Source organism: Epargyreus clarus, unplaced genomic scaffold (genome assembly GCF_041222505.1).
Source record: "Epargyreus clarus isolate Ecla_fem2 unplaced genomic scaffold, WU_Ecla_fem_2.2 ptg000031l, whole genome shotgun sequence".
NCBI classification, from domain to species: Eukaryota; Metazoa; Arthropoda; class Insecta; order Lepidoptera; family Hesperiidae; genus Epargyreus; species Epargyreus clarus.
The window spans coordinates 4,210,867-4,227,093 of record NW_027332236.1 but is presented as its reverse complement, the minus strand read 5'-3'; the positions used below and the strand labels follow the sequence as shown (position 1 = coordinate 4,227,093).

The 16,227-nt window shown below is 37.0% G+C and overlaps 1 protein-coding gene across 1 annotated transcript in view; it reads left to right on the top strand.

Annotated features, from left to right (window-relative positions):
* Nucleotides 1–12,948, top strand: part of bent (projectin protein bent) — a 120,958-nt gene extending 108,010 nt beyond the window's left edge. Inside the window, exons 127-136 of the mRNA XM_073090012.1 lie at nt 698–893; nt 2,657–2,826; nt 4,835–4,953; nt 5,438–5,570; nt 7,632–7,798; nt 8,580–8,718; nt 9,314–9,428; nt 9,955–10,091; nt 11,287–11,456; nt 12,151–12,948. Of these exons, the coding sequence (XP_072946113.1) occupies nt 698–893; nt 2,657–2,826; nt 4,835–4,953; nt 5,438–5,570; nt 7,632–7,798; nt 8,580–8,718; nt 9,314–9,428; nt 9,955–10,091; nt 11,287–11,456; nt 12,151–12,357 (1,553 nt within the window). The 3' untranslated portion in view covers nt 12,358–12,948. The remainder of the gene's footprint in view (nt 1–697; nt 894–2,656; nt 2,827–4,834; nt 4,954–5,437; nt 5,571–7,631; nt 7,799–8,579; nt 8,719–9,313; nt 9,429–9,954; nt 10,092–11,286; nt 11,457–12,150) is intronic.
* The last annotated feature ends 3,279 nt before the right edge of the window (nt 12,949–16,227 follow it).

Genomic DNA, 16,227 nt, shown 5'->3' with positions numbered 1-16,227 from the left:
AATTGTGTCAAAGTTAAATATTTTTTATTATACTGTGCCTGTGCTTTTTTGTTATATTGATTAAATAGTTCTATTTTGTGATTATTATGTTGTCTATTCAATTTTGAAGAAATGTTTTCAAAATGTGCATAACACGTATGTAATGTTTTTATTATGTCTATTTTTAAATTAACTGTTGTCAATGTTCACTAAAAGTAGTTGGATAATCTTTATATGTACGTATAAATAAACCTTTTTTATAAAAATAAATTTTGACAAAAAGCGTCTCGGAAGAAAAAATCTAAATCTAAAAATCAAGTTACCGTACTTTAACAAATTATAAATAGCATTATTTTTGGAATTAAGAAGTGTTATAAGTACATCCAGAGGTAACCAAACCACACCCAACATTCAAATAAACTAATTTAACTTCATTCAATGCCACATTGACACTAAACAACATATACTTAAATATTTTCGTATTTTTCTTATCGCGCTGCGTAAAAAACAAAAAAAAAATCCATTAATCCTCCATTTTCAGGAGCACTTAAAAAATAAACAGTAAATAATCGTCGCATACATTAAACTCGTATGTTTCAAAAAGTCAAAAACTAGTGACGTTACCAGCATTTAACTAACCTCTAGCTCTTTCCAGCGGTTCCCAAAGTCAACTACAGGTGACCTTAACAACATTAACTAACCTTTGTGAATTTTCCAGCGGTACCCAAAGTCCAGCGCACCCACGTGCCGGAGGCGCCGCGCCGCCGCGAGCCGCTGCCGTACACGTTCTGGCAGGAGTCCAGCGAGACGGCGCCCGTGTTCACCTTCCAGCTGCGGCCGCGTGTCATGCAGGCGCGCGACACGTGCAAGCTGCTGTGCTGTCTTAGTGGCAAGCCAACGCCTACTGTCAAATGGTGAGTGGTAGTTACAATTCTGCTGCCTACTATTACAAAGATTTCACAGAAATTGTTAAAATTTGCGGGTAAACGAAAATATCTGCTCTTATAGCCTAAGGACGTTTGTCCACCACCACCGTCACGGAACCGTTATCGAGAACGACATTATTTCGGGCCGATTTTAATATGACGTGACGGCGATAGTTTGGCAACCGCATCCGATATCGGCGGTTTATTTTGTTCCATATGTCACGCGTGTGACGGCAGTGTATCGACACGTTCCAACGTGTTTTATATTACCGGCACATCAGCCCATCATAATCTCGGAGCCGATCTAGCGGTCACGCCGATTTACTGGAAATATCGTTGCTCGGAATGACGGTGCTCGTGTGACGGATGTGCCATGGACAAGCGGCTATAGTAAATGTATGTACCGCTACTTCGGCGCCGTCATTAATTATCGGTATCGGCTTGGTGACGGTGGCGGTGGACAAACGGCGTATGGTTGAAAATTAGTCTCATTGGGGATTCCAAGATTTGCAACACAGGCAGGCACTTCAGATTTTTCAAAGCTATGAGGGTATAAAAAAATAATTATCACTTTTTATAAGGGGTAAGGAAAAAAATATTATATGTGAAGTTTAACAATTTTTTAGTTCATGATGGAAATAAGTTGGGAAACACTGCTTCAGAACATTGAGGTTTCTAAATAGAGCTAGAAAAAGTAATTTATTTAAAAGTAAAGATTTGTCTATTAGTCACAGCGGTAGTCAAAACTAAATATACCTTCTTTACTCGAAATGTATGCAGAGGGTAGAATTAATCAATTTAACACTAATAACATCAGTATCACGTAATAATACTAAAATTGTACAACTAATCTAATTCTATATGATCAAATAGAACTGATCTAACCGCATAATGTACTCTAATTAAGTGATACCTATTTATAGAATCACTACGTTGATAGATTACTGATTGGATTGGATTAGTGGTCCATGTAAACAATGTACTGATCCAATTAAATTGTGCTTGATCCAAGATCGTAGGGTGGTTTATTTTTATGGTGGTATGATATGTCCATGATAATTATGTTAGTAATGGTGGACTGTATTTATTACAAACAAGTTACCTGCTGGCTCAGTCTTTTAACTTTATAACTCCTGAACCAAATGATCCAAGTTCAAAACCTATAAAACTAATATAACTTAATTAATGGCGAAGAAAAGTCTTAGTTATATTTCTGATATTATTCATAATCGTCGTTAACCCATTACTATCCCAAAGCTGGGCATGAATCTCCTCACGTATTGAGTGCGGTATATGCCATAGAATTCTGCGTTGGTCAAGTGCGCATTGGTAGACTTTACACACACTTCAGATTTTTTTCACTTCATTGTTTAAGCAACTCATAATAAATTTGTAATACGAACATACCTTTGGAAAGTCAGAGGTGTCGTGCCTGAGATTTGAACCTCGGACTCCCAGAATCAGAGTTCTATTATATAACTACTGTTCCGTACTTTAATTATTCTCAAATAATTTATGCATAAATTTTACAAAATCAGATTTGGCTCGCATAATATACTTTCAGTTTTTAGGTCCATAATCGAAATTCCTTAAAATATTTGCCTAATAGAACCAATCCAGTGATTACAGCGAGGCAAACTAGTATGATAATATTGGCAGACATGACAAAATTTTCTGTTCTGGAGGCACGGCAGTGCCTCCGCGAAGTCGAGCTACTGATATATTAGTTTCTAATTCTCAAATCCCCACAGGTATAAGGACAAGAAGGAACTATCGAAGTACGACTACACGATGACGCACTCGGACGGCGTGGTCACGATGGAGATCATCGACTGCCGGCCGGAGGACAGCGGCAAGTACACCTGCGTCGCGACCAACGTGCACGGCAAGGATGAGACCTCTTGCGTCGTTATCGTTGAAGGTGGGTAAATTGATAGATCTTAAGGTACAGATTACTTTTTTTAACGCTTCCCACTCATAGCTCCACAAAAGGTCTCCTGTGTTGTGGGTACCATGGCCACACGCATAAACAAGGACATTAACACGTAGATCAGGAAAACACATCTAAATTGTAAATTTAGATTTCTCCTCCGGTGAGAACCGAACCTAGGATCCTATGTACGGTGGACCGGCGTGGTGACAGCTGCAGGAAACTTAATTACTTGGTCAACCATTTTAAACTGATCTGCAAAGTTAAGCAATGCTGACGATAAAATAATTTTATTTGGGCTCTCATGTTCCGGAGAGTATGTTGTTATAGTTGGACAGTAATAAATAGTTCAACCTTCCCACCTGTTACCAAAAACCTGACTGTTTGGAAAATACCTGATACTGTTTGGCCACCAACCAATTGTACCTTCTTTCAGAAATCATCAAAATAAAAAAGCGTAAAAGAGAATGCTCTAGGCATTATCACTTGTAAAAATGTACATAAACACTTATACTTACATAGGTACCCGACCACTTTCCATCGGCTATCTACCTGCATATCTAGCCCTTTACACCCGAAGATTTTTTTTCGCAATTTCCGATTCAAAACGTTTATTACGGCATTTTATATAGCTTTAGGGATCCACAAAAAATACGAAAAAAAATCCAGAGTTTATACTTAATCCAGAAATCGACCCGCACGATCGTGAGTCTCCGGTGGGAACTGTCACACTCACGATCGTGAAAATTGCAAAAAAAAATAGTTTTTTATCAAAAAATATTAGAAAATTAAAACAATTTGGAGATATTTAACATCACTGTCTTTATTTTCATTAGTCTTTATAAAAAATCTGTCTTGGCAATGAAACCTAAACTACGTAATTCTATGAAAATCAACATTCTTCTTTCTTCCGTTACTGCCTCCGTCTTCAATCCAGGTCTCCAAGGCGTAGGTATTCTTGGCTAGGGAATACATCCAATGATAACGCAGATGGAGAAAACTTTAGCCATATCTATTGCAATTAAACTAACTTTTCGACCGGTTCTTTTTAGATAATATAAATTTGTGCATCTGGTTACATATCAAGAGCCTCATAATTAAAATATTAAGAAAAATATTTCTTTGGAAACTTTACTGGAGATGTTGGTAGGGATGTATAGACCTTTTCAAGACAGAAAACGTATTCTTTTCCAAGCTTTTTTTCGATGTGTTGGACGTGAAGATGCTCGGCGGCGAGAAATTTTTAGGGATGATTTTAAAGTAGATGGTTGAGGTTTAGGCTCAAGTTGCAGATCCAATTCTAGGTCAGTTTCTATTTGAGGGTCTGCATGTGCTTCTGGATCTGTTTCAGGGCACAATTCTTCAAATTGAAACTCTTCTAATCTATTTGGTTGAAGCTCTTCACTTTCATGAAGATCTTCAATGTCCGATACATTTCTCCTCACCCCGCACTGGCAAAATCTGTTCGTCATTTAAATGTACCCCTAAAATTGTAACAAACAAAATTGATATTGACGAAACTTACACATAACTGGTAACAGCAATAAAAGCATTTTCATCAAACGTTATTCTGCACCAACAACCGTAGGCACACGATCGTAACAGTTGAAATTTGCAACCTAATTGTATCTAAATTGCAAGTTAATCGAATAAACTACTAAATTCCACGTATTTAGTGTTCTTTTAGCTTTCAAATTAGCTATAATTAATGATAGATACTAAACATTTAATACCAAAAATAATTATATACCTGTGACAGTGCGCGGGTCGAAAAAATCTGCCATCTTTGGACGAGTCCCTAGCACAACTGACCGCCTGCACCCCGCTCACTTAGCCGGTAGCACGTGCGATACTCTCCTCACGATCGATCGGCATCGGTTGCGTTTCGAAAAATAGGAAGCTATCACGTGGGATTTTTTTTAAAGTGAAACTCACGCTCATATCATCTCGGGTGTAAAGGGCTAGTCATACAATTCTGCAACGAAGCTTTTTCTTCCAGGCGAGGTAGTCAGCCCTGAGCAAGCAGCACTGGCACACAACTTCCTGCATTCAGGCGAGCGTCGGTACATCGAGAAACCGATCAAGCCAGCGCCGCCACCGATCATCACCAAGACTAAGGTATCCTATCTTTTCTTCCTCTTATCAAACTTGACCATGGATCCATAACTTTTTCCATCATTTTCAGTTCGGAGCTTGTTGATTGGTCCAGATTTATGTACTGAAGAATTTTTTAATAGATATTCCAACTTAGCCTTCTGGGGTAACTACGCTTCTTTGGTTAAGACTACAAGAATATTTGAGGTTGATAACAGATTACCACGGGCAGCGCTGTGGCCAAATGCTTTAAAGCCGTCATTAATACTTAATCTATCCTAATTTTGCCTACCAAAGATCAAATTTAACTTCAAACGAATTGTCAAATATCAATCTTTGGCAAAACATTGAATAGATTGATAACGGACGCAAGTCTGCTCTTATTATCTTACTTATTTGCTCTTCATTTCTGTTCTTCGTTCTCCTTTTTCTGTAAATACCTCGTAAGTCCTCAAATCTTGATATGACGTATGAAGTATCTCCAAGTCTAAAAACATTTCCTTCGTAGGTGACAATCGACCCGCCAGCCAAGTCGTCAGGACCAAGGCCCAAGTATTCGCCACAGACGTCAGTGGACAGCAAGAAGAAGTACGGATCAGATGCGTCTTCTAGATCCAGAAGTGCTACTAAGGAACTCATATGTAAGTAGTGTTTTTTTATCTGACTGCAGAGAGTAATGTTTTTCGAACTGTGCAATACAGATTTGGTACAGGGCTTGCTAAGAGTGTATGTCTCATTTTCTGCAAGACCGGTACCCCAACGGTTTGACGGATTTTGTTATATGAAGTATTGCTGGATTCGTCTAAATTGTGGAAGAAACATAGGCTTATGTTTCAGAGCATACGGGATTTTTGTTTCTTTTTTATAACTTACACTTTTGCTAAGAACAAAATGACCGTCTATTTATTTTATTCTTGATTCAGACGAAGTAATTAAAAATATTCTTAAATTTAGATGATCTCATGTGTACAACATTCGACATTTTTTTCTTGGATACATTGGCGACACTTGATGGCGCTGAAAATGTATACAAAACATAAATGTGAGAATGCTAAACACAGCTAAGTAGTACCTTACTGAGGTTAAATACTTCTGATTTATAAGTCACAAATAGATGACTCGTATGGATTACTGATCGCTTCTCTGGTCAGGGGCGCTACGATACGGCCAGCGCGGTGGTCTATGCCACCCGAACCTTCAGTACAAAAAAATAGTAAAAGACAAAGTTTATCTACATTAAACACCAAACGTTAAACAAAATAATATTAGTAGGATTAGTAAGATTCCTTGTTTGAATAAGTCATCTAAAATTCACTTAATCATAATAGCACACATTGCCAATGTGCCAATTTTTTTTATTTAAAAAAAATTAAACAGTAACCAGTAGCGATATTAAGCTTTTCTGTATCATTCATGAAAATGTTTACTTCAGAATTCAGATATTTTCTTGTTACGCAAAAGTTACGTTACGTTTCGACATCTATTAAAATTATCGGTGAAATAATAATAGTTAAACTCTTCTAGCAATAATATGTTGTAATAATCTTATATATAAAATTCTCGTGTCACAATGTTAGTTACCGTACTCCACCGAAACGGCTTTACCAATTTTCACCAAATTTTATATCCATATTCAGTAGGCCTGAGAATCGGCTACTATCTATTTTTCATACACCTAAGTGATAAAGGTTGTTCACCCTTAACATTTTTTAGTTATATGGCGACACAACGTTTGCCGGGTCAGCTAGTAAAATATATTTATGTCAATGTTGGAGGGGAATATAAGATACAATGTTAGGCTACTTGTACGTATTCTGATAATAATATAATTTGCGCGAAGCCTTACGTTTTAGCGCGCCGTTTATTCTCATTGATGAGATAGTACCAGGCAGACTCCAACGTGCGAATAAAATAAAATTGCAGTTACTTTGCAAGTTGCAAAATAAAATTGCAGTTTAATCGTGCAGTTATAAAATTGCAGTTATTTAGCAAGTTATAAAGAAAAATGTTAATGGTGAAATAATTTAAAAAGTTTTTACTTTTTATATTCAAATGACGAATTTTACCTGCAGTATTATCTTGATTTAACACGTGATAAGATGAAAATTATTTGAACTTATTTAAAATGGTTTTCAAAATTTTCAAAAATATAACTTTAAGATGGTGACATAATGTGTTTAACTAATTTTAGTGCAGTGGCAGTTACGTTGTTCAGTGTGTATTTTGAGAATTGCCAATAAATGAATGGAGCATGGGATGGCATTTTCGAATTGTTGTGTGGGTATTTTTAACATAAAGTTTAAAATATCATGGTCGATTCTAAATATATTTCAAACTATTTTCTATTATTAGACATAACATTTTTCTACTGAAAATACAATATACCTACCACACTTCTCCGTATTGATCTAATAATTAGACCGGTCTCGTATAGTTTTCAAACCGTTAACCCTAGATAACATAATAACCCTAGATAAGCTAGGGGTCTTAGCAGGGGTTGGCTAGAGTTGCATTGCTACCAGTAATAAGTTGAAACGATTCAGCAAATTATATGTCCCTTACCACACCCTTAAAACCGCAACAGCGCTTAACAGTGCAATTAGGTAGATATAAGGCAGAGTAGATAACCAAACGTGTACCTCTATTGTTACACTTGTATTCTTGTATCACTGAAGATATTCATATCTCATCGTATCTTCCAGTACCGGCATCAGATTCGTCGATGTGCGCGCCGTCGTTCGCGCGCGCGCTGCCGGACGCGGTGTGCGCGCGGGACGGCGCGCCGCTGCTGCTGTCGTGCGCCGTGCGCGGCGACCCCGACCCGCGCGTGCAGTGGCACAAGGACGGCAAGCCGCTGCACTCCTCCGAGGTGAGATACGATAGCAACACATAGCCAAGACAATAGCAACAGACACAAGACAACACACAAGACACACAAACGCATTTAAAAGCAAAGATGAAGAATCACAAATACAAACAGGAAACGGCTACGAACGCATACACACATTGACACAATACGTGACGCACAGACGCAAAAGCACGACATTAACGCACACAGACAACGAGCACATACAGACGTAGTTAAACACAAAGATACACCAATACACATCAAATATACACAGGCATCACAATCACAAAAATATGCATGCAGAAACACATATATACATTAATACAATACATGATGCACATATGCAAAAGCACAACTTCAACTCATACAGACCTAGACACAAACACACAGACACAACAATAAAAAATCTTTTATACTGACTAACACAGTATAGCGATTCCGATCCAAGTGGCATAGATACAACATGCCATTCGGACCACGGCGACACTGATCCGAGAAGCGAATAATACAGTTACAAAAATCCGAATGGTCCATATAAGGTAAGTTGTATATTGGTAAAATAGCGTAGCAGCAAATATATGTATGGATGAAAAGTCACAGAACAAACACAAAAAGACACAAGGAAATATTAAAACACATACACACACTCACACGGAATACAATAGACACACAGTTCATCTCATATATACACAAACAAAAACACAAAATTTTCTGACCTACAGCACATATTATACAATATTGGCTATATAATTCCTTCCTATACAATAATATAAACCATATTAAACTCGCCAAAACTTCCCAGGTCGTGGATCTGAAGTACAAGAACGGCGTGGCCTCGCTAGCGATCAACGAGGTGTTCCCCGAAGACGAGGGCGTGTACTCCCTGAAGGCCATCAACAGCCAGGGTGAAGTGGAGACCAAGTGCAAGGTCTCCGTTAAAGGTGGGTCCAGTTTGAATGGTAATGGTGTTTTAGTTTTAGTTATTGTGGATTTTCGGTATATGAGATTTGAGAGCAAGATAATTCAACTACTATTATATTAGTACATATACATAAAGTGTCATTCAAAAGTTATTACCGAGCAGTAAACATGTTTTTCTGATATAGCAGCGTTGAATTTCTTTGAAAGTGGTTTATAACTCCTTTGCCTTTCCGAAGCCTTCTATCTGAGAAGCCATTACATTACAAGAATCTTCTTACCTCCTATGAAGGAGTTCTTGCCTAGTCCTCCAACAAAGTAGTGTCCAAGTCGTGGTTAAAGGGTAAAAATAACCTATAGGTATTTATTAATTTTTCCAACCTATCCTGAAGAGAACGCACATGCCTGTGCTTGAACTCGACTAGAACGACTCGAGCTAGTTTATGGATCTCTATCGACGGCAAGAAAAAACTAAACATATTTTTTAGACATTTTATTTACATTTCATACTTAATCTCTGTTGTGGCATTATTTTGTCGAAGTGTTTTTTTAAATATCGTCTCATATTGTCTCGTTCTGTCTTAATGGATATAAATAAAACATGATTTTGTCCAACAGCGGACAGCGCAGTATCAGTAGCAGCATTGAAGCTGGGTGACAAGCCCCCAAGAATCGTAGACCACGCCAAGTCGCAGATCATCAACGACGGCGATGCAGTCACGCTGTCCTGCAGGTGAGCTGTAAAATTACTTATGAGGGAAACTTTGAAACTCAATATTTTTTAATAACACGGGACCAGGGGTATAAATTAGGAGAGTTATTAAGGCAGGGAAATTGGTTAGTTGCTATTATAATTATTAAATTGTGATAAATGGTAGTGCCAGTATGGTTCGAGGTAGTACCTATTACTACCGCCACACCTATTTCTAGCGGGAAGCGTTCTTTCTACCTCTCAGTGGATGCTTGCTTACTTGCATAATATCCGTAACGCCGATAACGCACATATAAGGAGACAATAGTCCTCAAGTGACATTTCACCTGTGATCAACTTCGGATAGAACCCCAGATCTACATGGAAGTGATAACTCATCATGTCTATGTTAAGATTGGCAGAGTTAAAAGACTTTTTTTAACCTATTAATTTACTAGTACGGCTGTTGATTTTCATTCATCGTACCATAAAAACTAGGGTCACTTTTACTCAGTATCTATGTATTGCAAAAGACATCTATAAAACTTTAAATAACATTTTCTTACAGAATTGCCGGCGCAGAAAGATTCGACGTAGTATGGCTACACAATAATAAGGAGATCAAACCCTCCAAGGACTTCCAGTACTCCTCAGAAGCCAACATCCACAAACTGCATATCGCAGAGATATTCCCTGAAGATGCTGGTAAGATATACCCAACAATATCTATTAGATTACTAGCTTTTACCCGCGGCGGTCAGAGGTCGATGACAATAGTTGATTTTACGTATCTCTCGTGAACTCTGCTTTTTTTCGGGATAAAAGGTTGCCTATGTCCTTTTCTGGACCCCTGACAACGTGTGTACAAAATATCATGACAATCGGTTTGGTAATTAAAGCGTGAAAGCGTAGCAAAAAACGTTCAAACTCAGTTTCGCATTTACATTAAAAAAATAAATTGTAAGACTAAAAATCAGTGACGGACTTTGGTCGTCGAAGGTCCGAGCGGAAAATTGAATAGAAGCGCCAGTTTAAAAAGTTCATTTGATTTTACAAAATAACAAATGTATCATTCGGTTTGTAGAGTGCATAGTTTTTAAAATAGTATCATAAATATACTTAAGGTACATATAATTAATTCAAGTATCAATTTAATTAATGCTTAATTCAAGTATCAAAAACAATTCAAAAGATCAATCTTGAAAACAGTTTGAAATAACTGCAAAGTTGTATAGCAAATAAACTATTTATTTGTGCCTAATGGCGACATCTGTTGACAACATTATGGTACTCTTTACTTATGTGACTGAGTAGCTCGCTCGTGACAATAAGTTGCATAATATACCCATAGATGGCGCTGTACAACTTGAACATAACTACCATGTTAATTATGTTAACTCTCTAATTTGGATATAGATGGCGACACTACTTACACAGCTTTGAAACTTGAAACTTGTGCGACTGTAAATTAAAAATGCTGATAGCTGAGGAAAATGAGAGTTAATTGCGGTAATTGAGAAAAATTAGACTTGTAATTTAAACCTCGGACGCCTGCTTAAAGGCTGTCTATCTGACGTACCTGTGATTCGAACCTTAGACCCCTCGATCGAAAGGACGAGTCAACCACTAATTAAAGGACAACAAGGATAGACAGCTATCTGACGTACTTGGGAATCGACGAACCCCTTGATTGGCAGGCAGAGTCAACAGTAATAGTCCGCGTAAAACTGGTAGTACGCTCTGAATATAGAAATGAATCGCGTCGCTATAGTAAATTGTATTGTAGCAACAACTTCAGAGCGGACTAGCAGTTTGGCGCGGACTATACCACTTAACTGCTGGTGTTTTCATCAAACCAAACCAAGATATTTTCACCAACCAATCCCTCTTGTTTCTCAAGGAATGTACACATGCGAGGCGTTCAACGACGCCGGCGAGTCGTTCTCGTCGTGCTCGCTGGTGGTGCGCGTGGCGGGCGAGCCGGCCGCCGCGCCGCTGTACACCGCCTTCCCCGCCTCCGCCACCGTCGCTGCGGACGAGCCCGCCGTGTTCACCGCGGAGCTGGACAAGGTGGGTGATACTGTACCCCAGGTGTGCAGTTTGAAGGTGGTAGAACCCTTTGTGGTTCGACTCCGGCGGCACCACCGCCACATCTATTTCTACCTAACAACAGCAGTGTTAGGCGCTGCTGTTTTCCGGTTTGAAGGGTGTGGTAAGGGAGACAGACTTTTCTGAGGCGTTCCAGGTTAGTCCTCAGGGGTAGCGGCGCATCTGGTCGACCTCAGGTAGGAATATCTAATCCTATCTGGGGTTGATTACAGATGTCCATGGGCGGCAGTAGCCACTTACCATCAGATGGACTGCATGCTCGTCTGCTACTTCTATATTATAAAAAAAGGACTAGATGTTTGGCACGGACTTTATATGATTTGAAAGATGCGGTTTAACGTCGTTAACGGGCTTCAGAATATAATTTTTTTCAATGTCTATAAAAGAATGTCCATTATAATACATAGAAGCGTTGCTTAGTATCTTGACATTATTCATTAATTTAGACTTAAGTCGAGTTACCGGAGTCAAAGATACCTAAAATATAATGTTTTACTTAATATTGCTCGTAAAGAAAATACAACAATAATGAGTAAACAATTTAATAAAGATCCAGAACTGTTAATAATGAAATTTACTACCACTTCCATTAAAAATTCGATAAATTAAAGAAATGTACCGCCAAATATTCATACAATATTTTTACACCCAACAGCCACCACTCCAGCTCCAGTGGCTGAAGGACGGCAAGCCCATCGACGAGACCTCCACAAGATATAGGTTCACAATGGAGGGCACTTCCAAGTACCGCCTGGAGATCGCCAAGTGCACCAGCGACGACAGCGGACAGTACCAAGCCCGCGCCGTCGGCTCCAAGGGAGACTCCCTTGCTGCCTTCTACCTTAACGTAATCGATAACTAAACTAATCTCAAAAAATGGACTGACAAACAGCGGACCTAAAAGTCACCCTTGTAAGGTCCCCAACGAAAACAAATATATCGTTCAAAGAAACAAATATTTGGTAACGGAATACGATTTTTTATACAACTCGGAGTCTTAGTGTAAAGGAGTTTTTTTATATATAAATTATTTATTAATTTATTAAGTAATATTAAGTGTTACACCCTATCGAATGCCTATGAGAAGTCGCTTGGAGGAATCCTCGCTCTCTAGTCACTGTTAACGTTGAATTGTTTATTTATTATCGACATTATCAGTTATTTTTTTGTTAATTTATGTATCACCTAACAGTATGCAGCTTCTCTTTGAAAATTTAAGCTTGTTCTTAATAAATGTTGCGTTGGATTCTGGCCCGAAAAACCCATTGACCCTTTCCCGGATATTTTGTACGCCACCACAGAGTATGCTCGAAACGGTCCTGGGTTCGAACCGGTCAAAATCTGTAATTATTTTTATATAAACTTAACTGTATTATTTAATTGTACATAAATTAATTTATATCATGTGACCGCGTAATTTATAAATAAATATGTATACCTTAAAAATACAAAATCGGGTTTTATTTTTATCCTATTTAAAGGTACACTTGTTTTTATTTTAATAAAAATGACAGTGTTTAACTTGAACGAATACAAATTCTAATTCGCAATGGCAATTTTGTATAAGTTTCCCGCACATTCATTTTAAATAAATAATCAAGAAGCAAAAAGAAATTCCGGTATTTTATATTAGAACCCTTAGTGAATAAAGAATGACATGACAATAAAGTGAGAATCACAGACTTATATTGGGTACAAAACAAATACAAGTCTGTGGTGAGAATACTTTTGCCTATTTATTACAATGAATATTTTTAGCTCTCTAATCGAAACATTAATAATAATGATGTTAATTTAACTCTTACATTAAATTCCGTTTAATTTCAATAATGAGAAGCACATTTTTTCCCACTATCTCGCTACTCGACAAAAACAAAAAGATCGTATGCCTCATTATTTTACATATTGCTACATCTGTATTAAATCAGGCTGCATTATCCTTACATTATTACACGTCGATATATTTTTAATTAACACTTGTAAAGATGGAAGCGTCGCCGCGAGCCAAGCTAGGCTGAATCGATGTTTAAGGCAGCTACGCACCGGGCTTTTTTATTATTTTTGTTAAATTGAAGTAGTAAACATTTATGTAGTTCATGGACATTTGTGATTAATTTCAAATAAAGAATTTGATTTCCAACTAAATTATGTAAGCTGCTAGTCCTAAGCTGAAAAGCCTCGTGTAAGATTCTGCTACCACACTGTTATTATCATAATACGAATACGAAAACTTAAATAGATTTTTACATCATTTAACAGATTTTTTATTCATTATTTTAATGTATGTGTTTCTCTTCCTTTTCATTGTGGTACTTCATTTTGCTTTTTAACTTATTGTAAAAGGAGAATGCCCATTCTTGGTACTGATTTTTCTCATGCGTCAAAATGAAAGTAATATTAAAATTATTTTTTGATTTTTTTACATAATTTGTCGATCAGAATAGTTTCTTCGAACAGGGGATTCCATTTAAGATAAAATAAGACGAAATTTTGATTGTTGTTCTTAAAAATTAAAATGGCGGAATTTTATACTCGGAATTCAATAAGATCTATTAGTTTTTTGATTCATGATTTTTCTCATGCATCAAAATGAAAGTAATATTAAAATTATTTTTTGATTTTTTTACATAGTTTGTCGATCAGAATAGTTTCTTTGAACAAGGCGGTTCCATTTAAGATAAAATAAGACGAAATGTTGATTGTTGTTCTTAAAAATTAAAATGGCGGTATTTTATACCCGGAATTCATTATTTTAGGGTTTTAGAATTATTTTATTTTTTTACCTACTACCTTTAAAAGTAAATGGAATATGTTATTCGAACTACATTATAGATACCTACTATCAGTTAAAACCGACCATCAATCTATCGTCGGATATTTTCGATTTTGAGGTTATGTAACATTTCGGTAAATAACTTCAGAACCCGGGTGCTGATCTAAAAAATAATTATTGGTGGTAGTATTTGGTTAATTATACATCGTCCACAACAAGTTTCAATTTGACGCAACTCTGGACGGCGGTCCATACTTTCATGGGCATTGTCCTTTAATAGTGTAAACTGTAATTATTCATCTGTTTGTATCTATGAACCATTTACCTATGTTATATAAATTATTTGTTTCCCAAATAAATAAATAAATCATCGTCAATAATTTGCATAATCGAAACGCCATATCAGTTAACTTTTCATAGACGTAGAATAGGCCTAATCTGGAGGAGAGTTACAAACACACACGCAAATTTTAATCATAAACTTTCATGGTAAACTGAAATTTAAATATCACGTCAGACCCGCCCAGTCTGTAACGAGCCTAAACAATTCCCTCGAACGTGACTTAGCACTAACTCCTTATTCAAAACGCAGACACTTTAAAATATGAAATCCTCAAGAAACGGGTTGTAAGGCATATTTTTATTACTTTTTTCAAATCGGATCGTCGGGCGATGAGTGAAATGACGCGGCGTATTCGATATTATTTGTTATGTAAAGGATTCTGGTTTTGTTTCTGTTTTAACTAGAATTCATAGAATAGAATATTAAGTTTCGATCTTTGTGGCATATTCTGAAATTGATAACAATAAATAACCTATAATTTTACGTTTACCTACACTAAAGTTGACATAAATAAGTGAAGATTTGAACTATTGTTTCTATTGGTAGAGTTAGAAATGAATTCCAAAAACTAATGGATTTGATTGGATGCGGACGGGAGTTGGATGGGAAACCGCTACTGGCTAAATGTGTAAACCTTCAGGCGGCACCATCGCCACACCAATGTCTGCCTATTAACAGTAGAGTTAAACGCTGCTTTTTTATTGTTTAACCTAACGATTAGGCAGACGTGCTATCTGATGGAAAGTAGTCAACGTCGCCTACGGACATTTGCAACACCAGAGGAGTCATTACAGGAGAGAGAGGAGGAGAAGCATTACAGCTTAGTCCTTAGGGGTAGCCGCGCATCTGTGACCGACCACAGTTAGGAATCTAATCTTATTTGTGGTTGATCACAGATACCCATGGGTGGCAGTAGCCACTTACCATCAGGTGGACTACGTGCTCGTCTGCTACTCTTATATTATAAAAAACCCTCAGTTGACATCGGAATATACCTATCCATAGAGATAGTAATGAGTTAAAATATGAACAAGAGTAGGTAAAATATAAAAACCTGCAAGGGATGAAACAGGATCTAACATAAAGAGATGTAATGCGCCGGAATGGATCATTAGTGATTGATAAATATTATAACATGGATAAGACTATCGTCCGTTAGTCCTTCTATCTACTAAAGTTCGAAAATTGTAAATTTTTGCCTATTTACATTGTTAAATTTTGAATGATAAGGATTGATTAGGTTATATTAATTAGAGTAAATCTATCAGTATGTTATAATTACTTATAAGATCGTTTTTAAAATACAGTTTTCAAAATACTTTCAAAAGCTATTTTTTCGTAATTGTATCAAAAAACTAATGTATCACTGTGCTTATAACATCAGGTGGTTACTGCCCATGGACATAATTATGTGGTAACATAAAGGTAGAACCCGTTTGACTCCGGAAGCACCACCACCACGCCTACTTGTCTTATTACAAGTGTTAAGCTTAGTTCTGTTTTAAAGGATTTGATAAGGGAGAGACACGATTATGAGATATTCCAACTTAGTTCTCAGGGGTATACATGACAAAGGACAGGTACTTAATTCGGAGCTGTTGTCATAGATAAATACG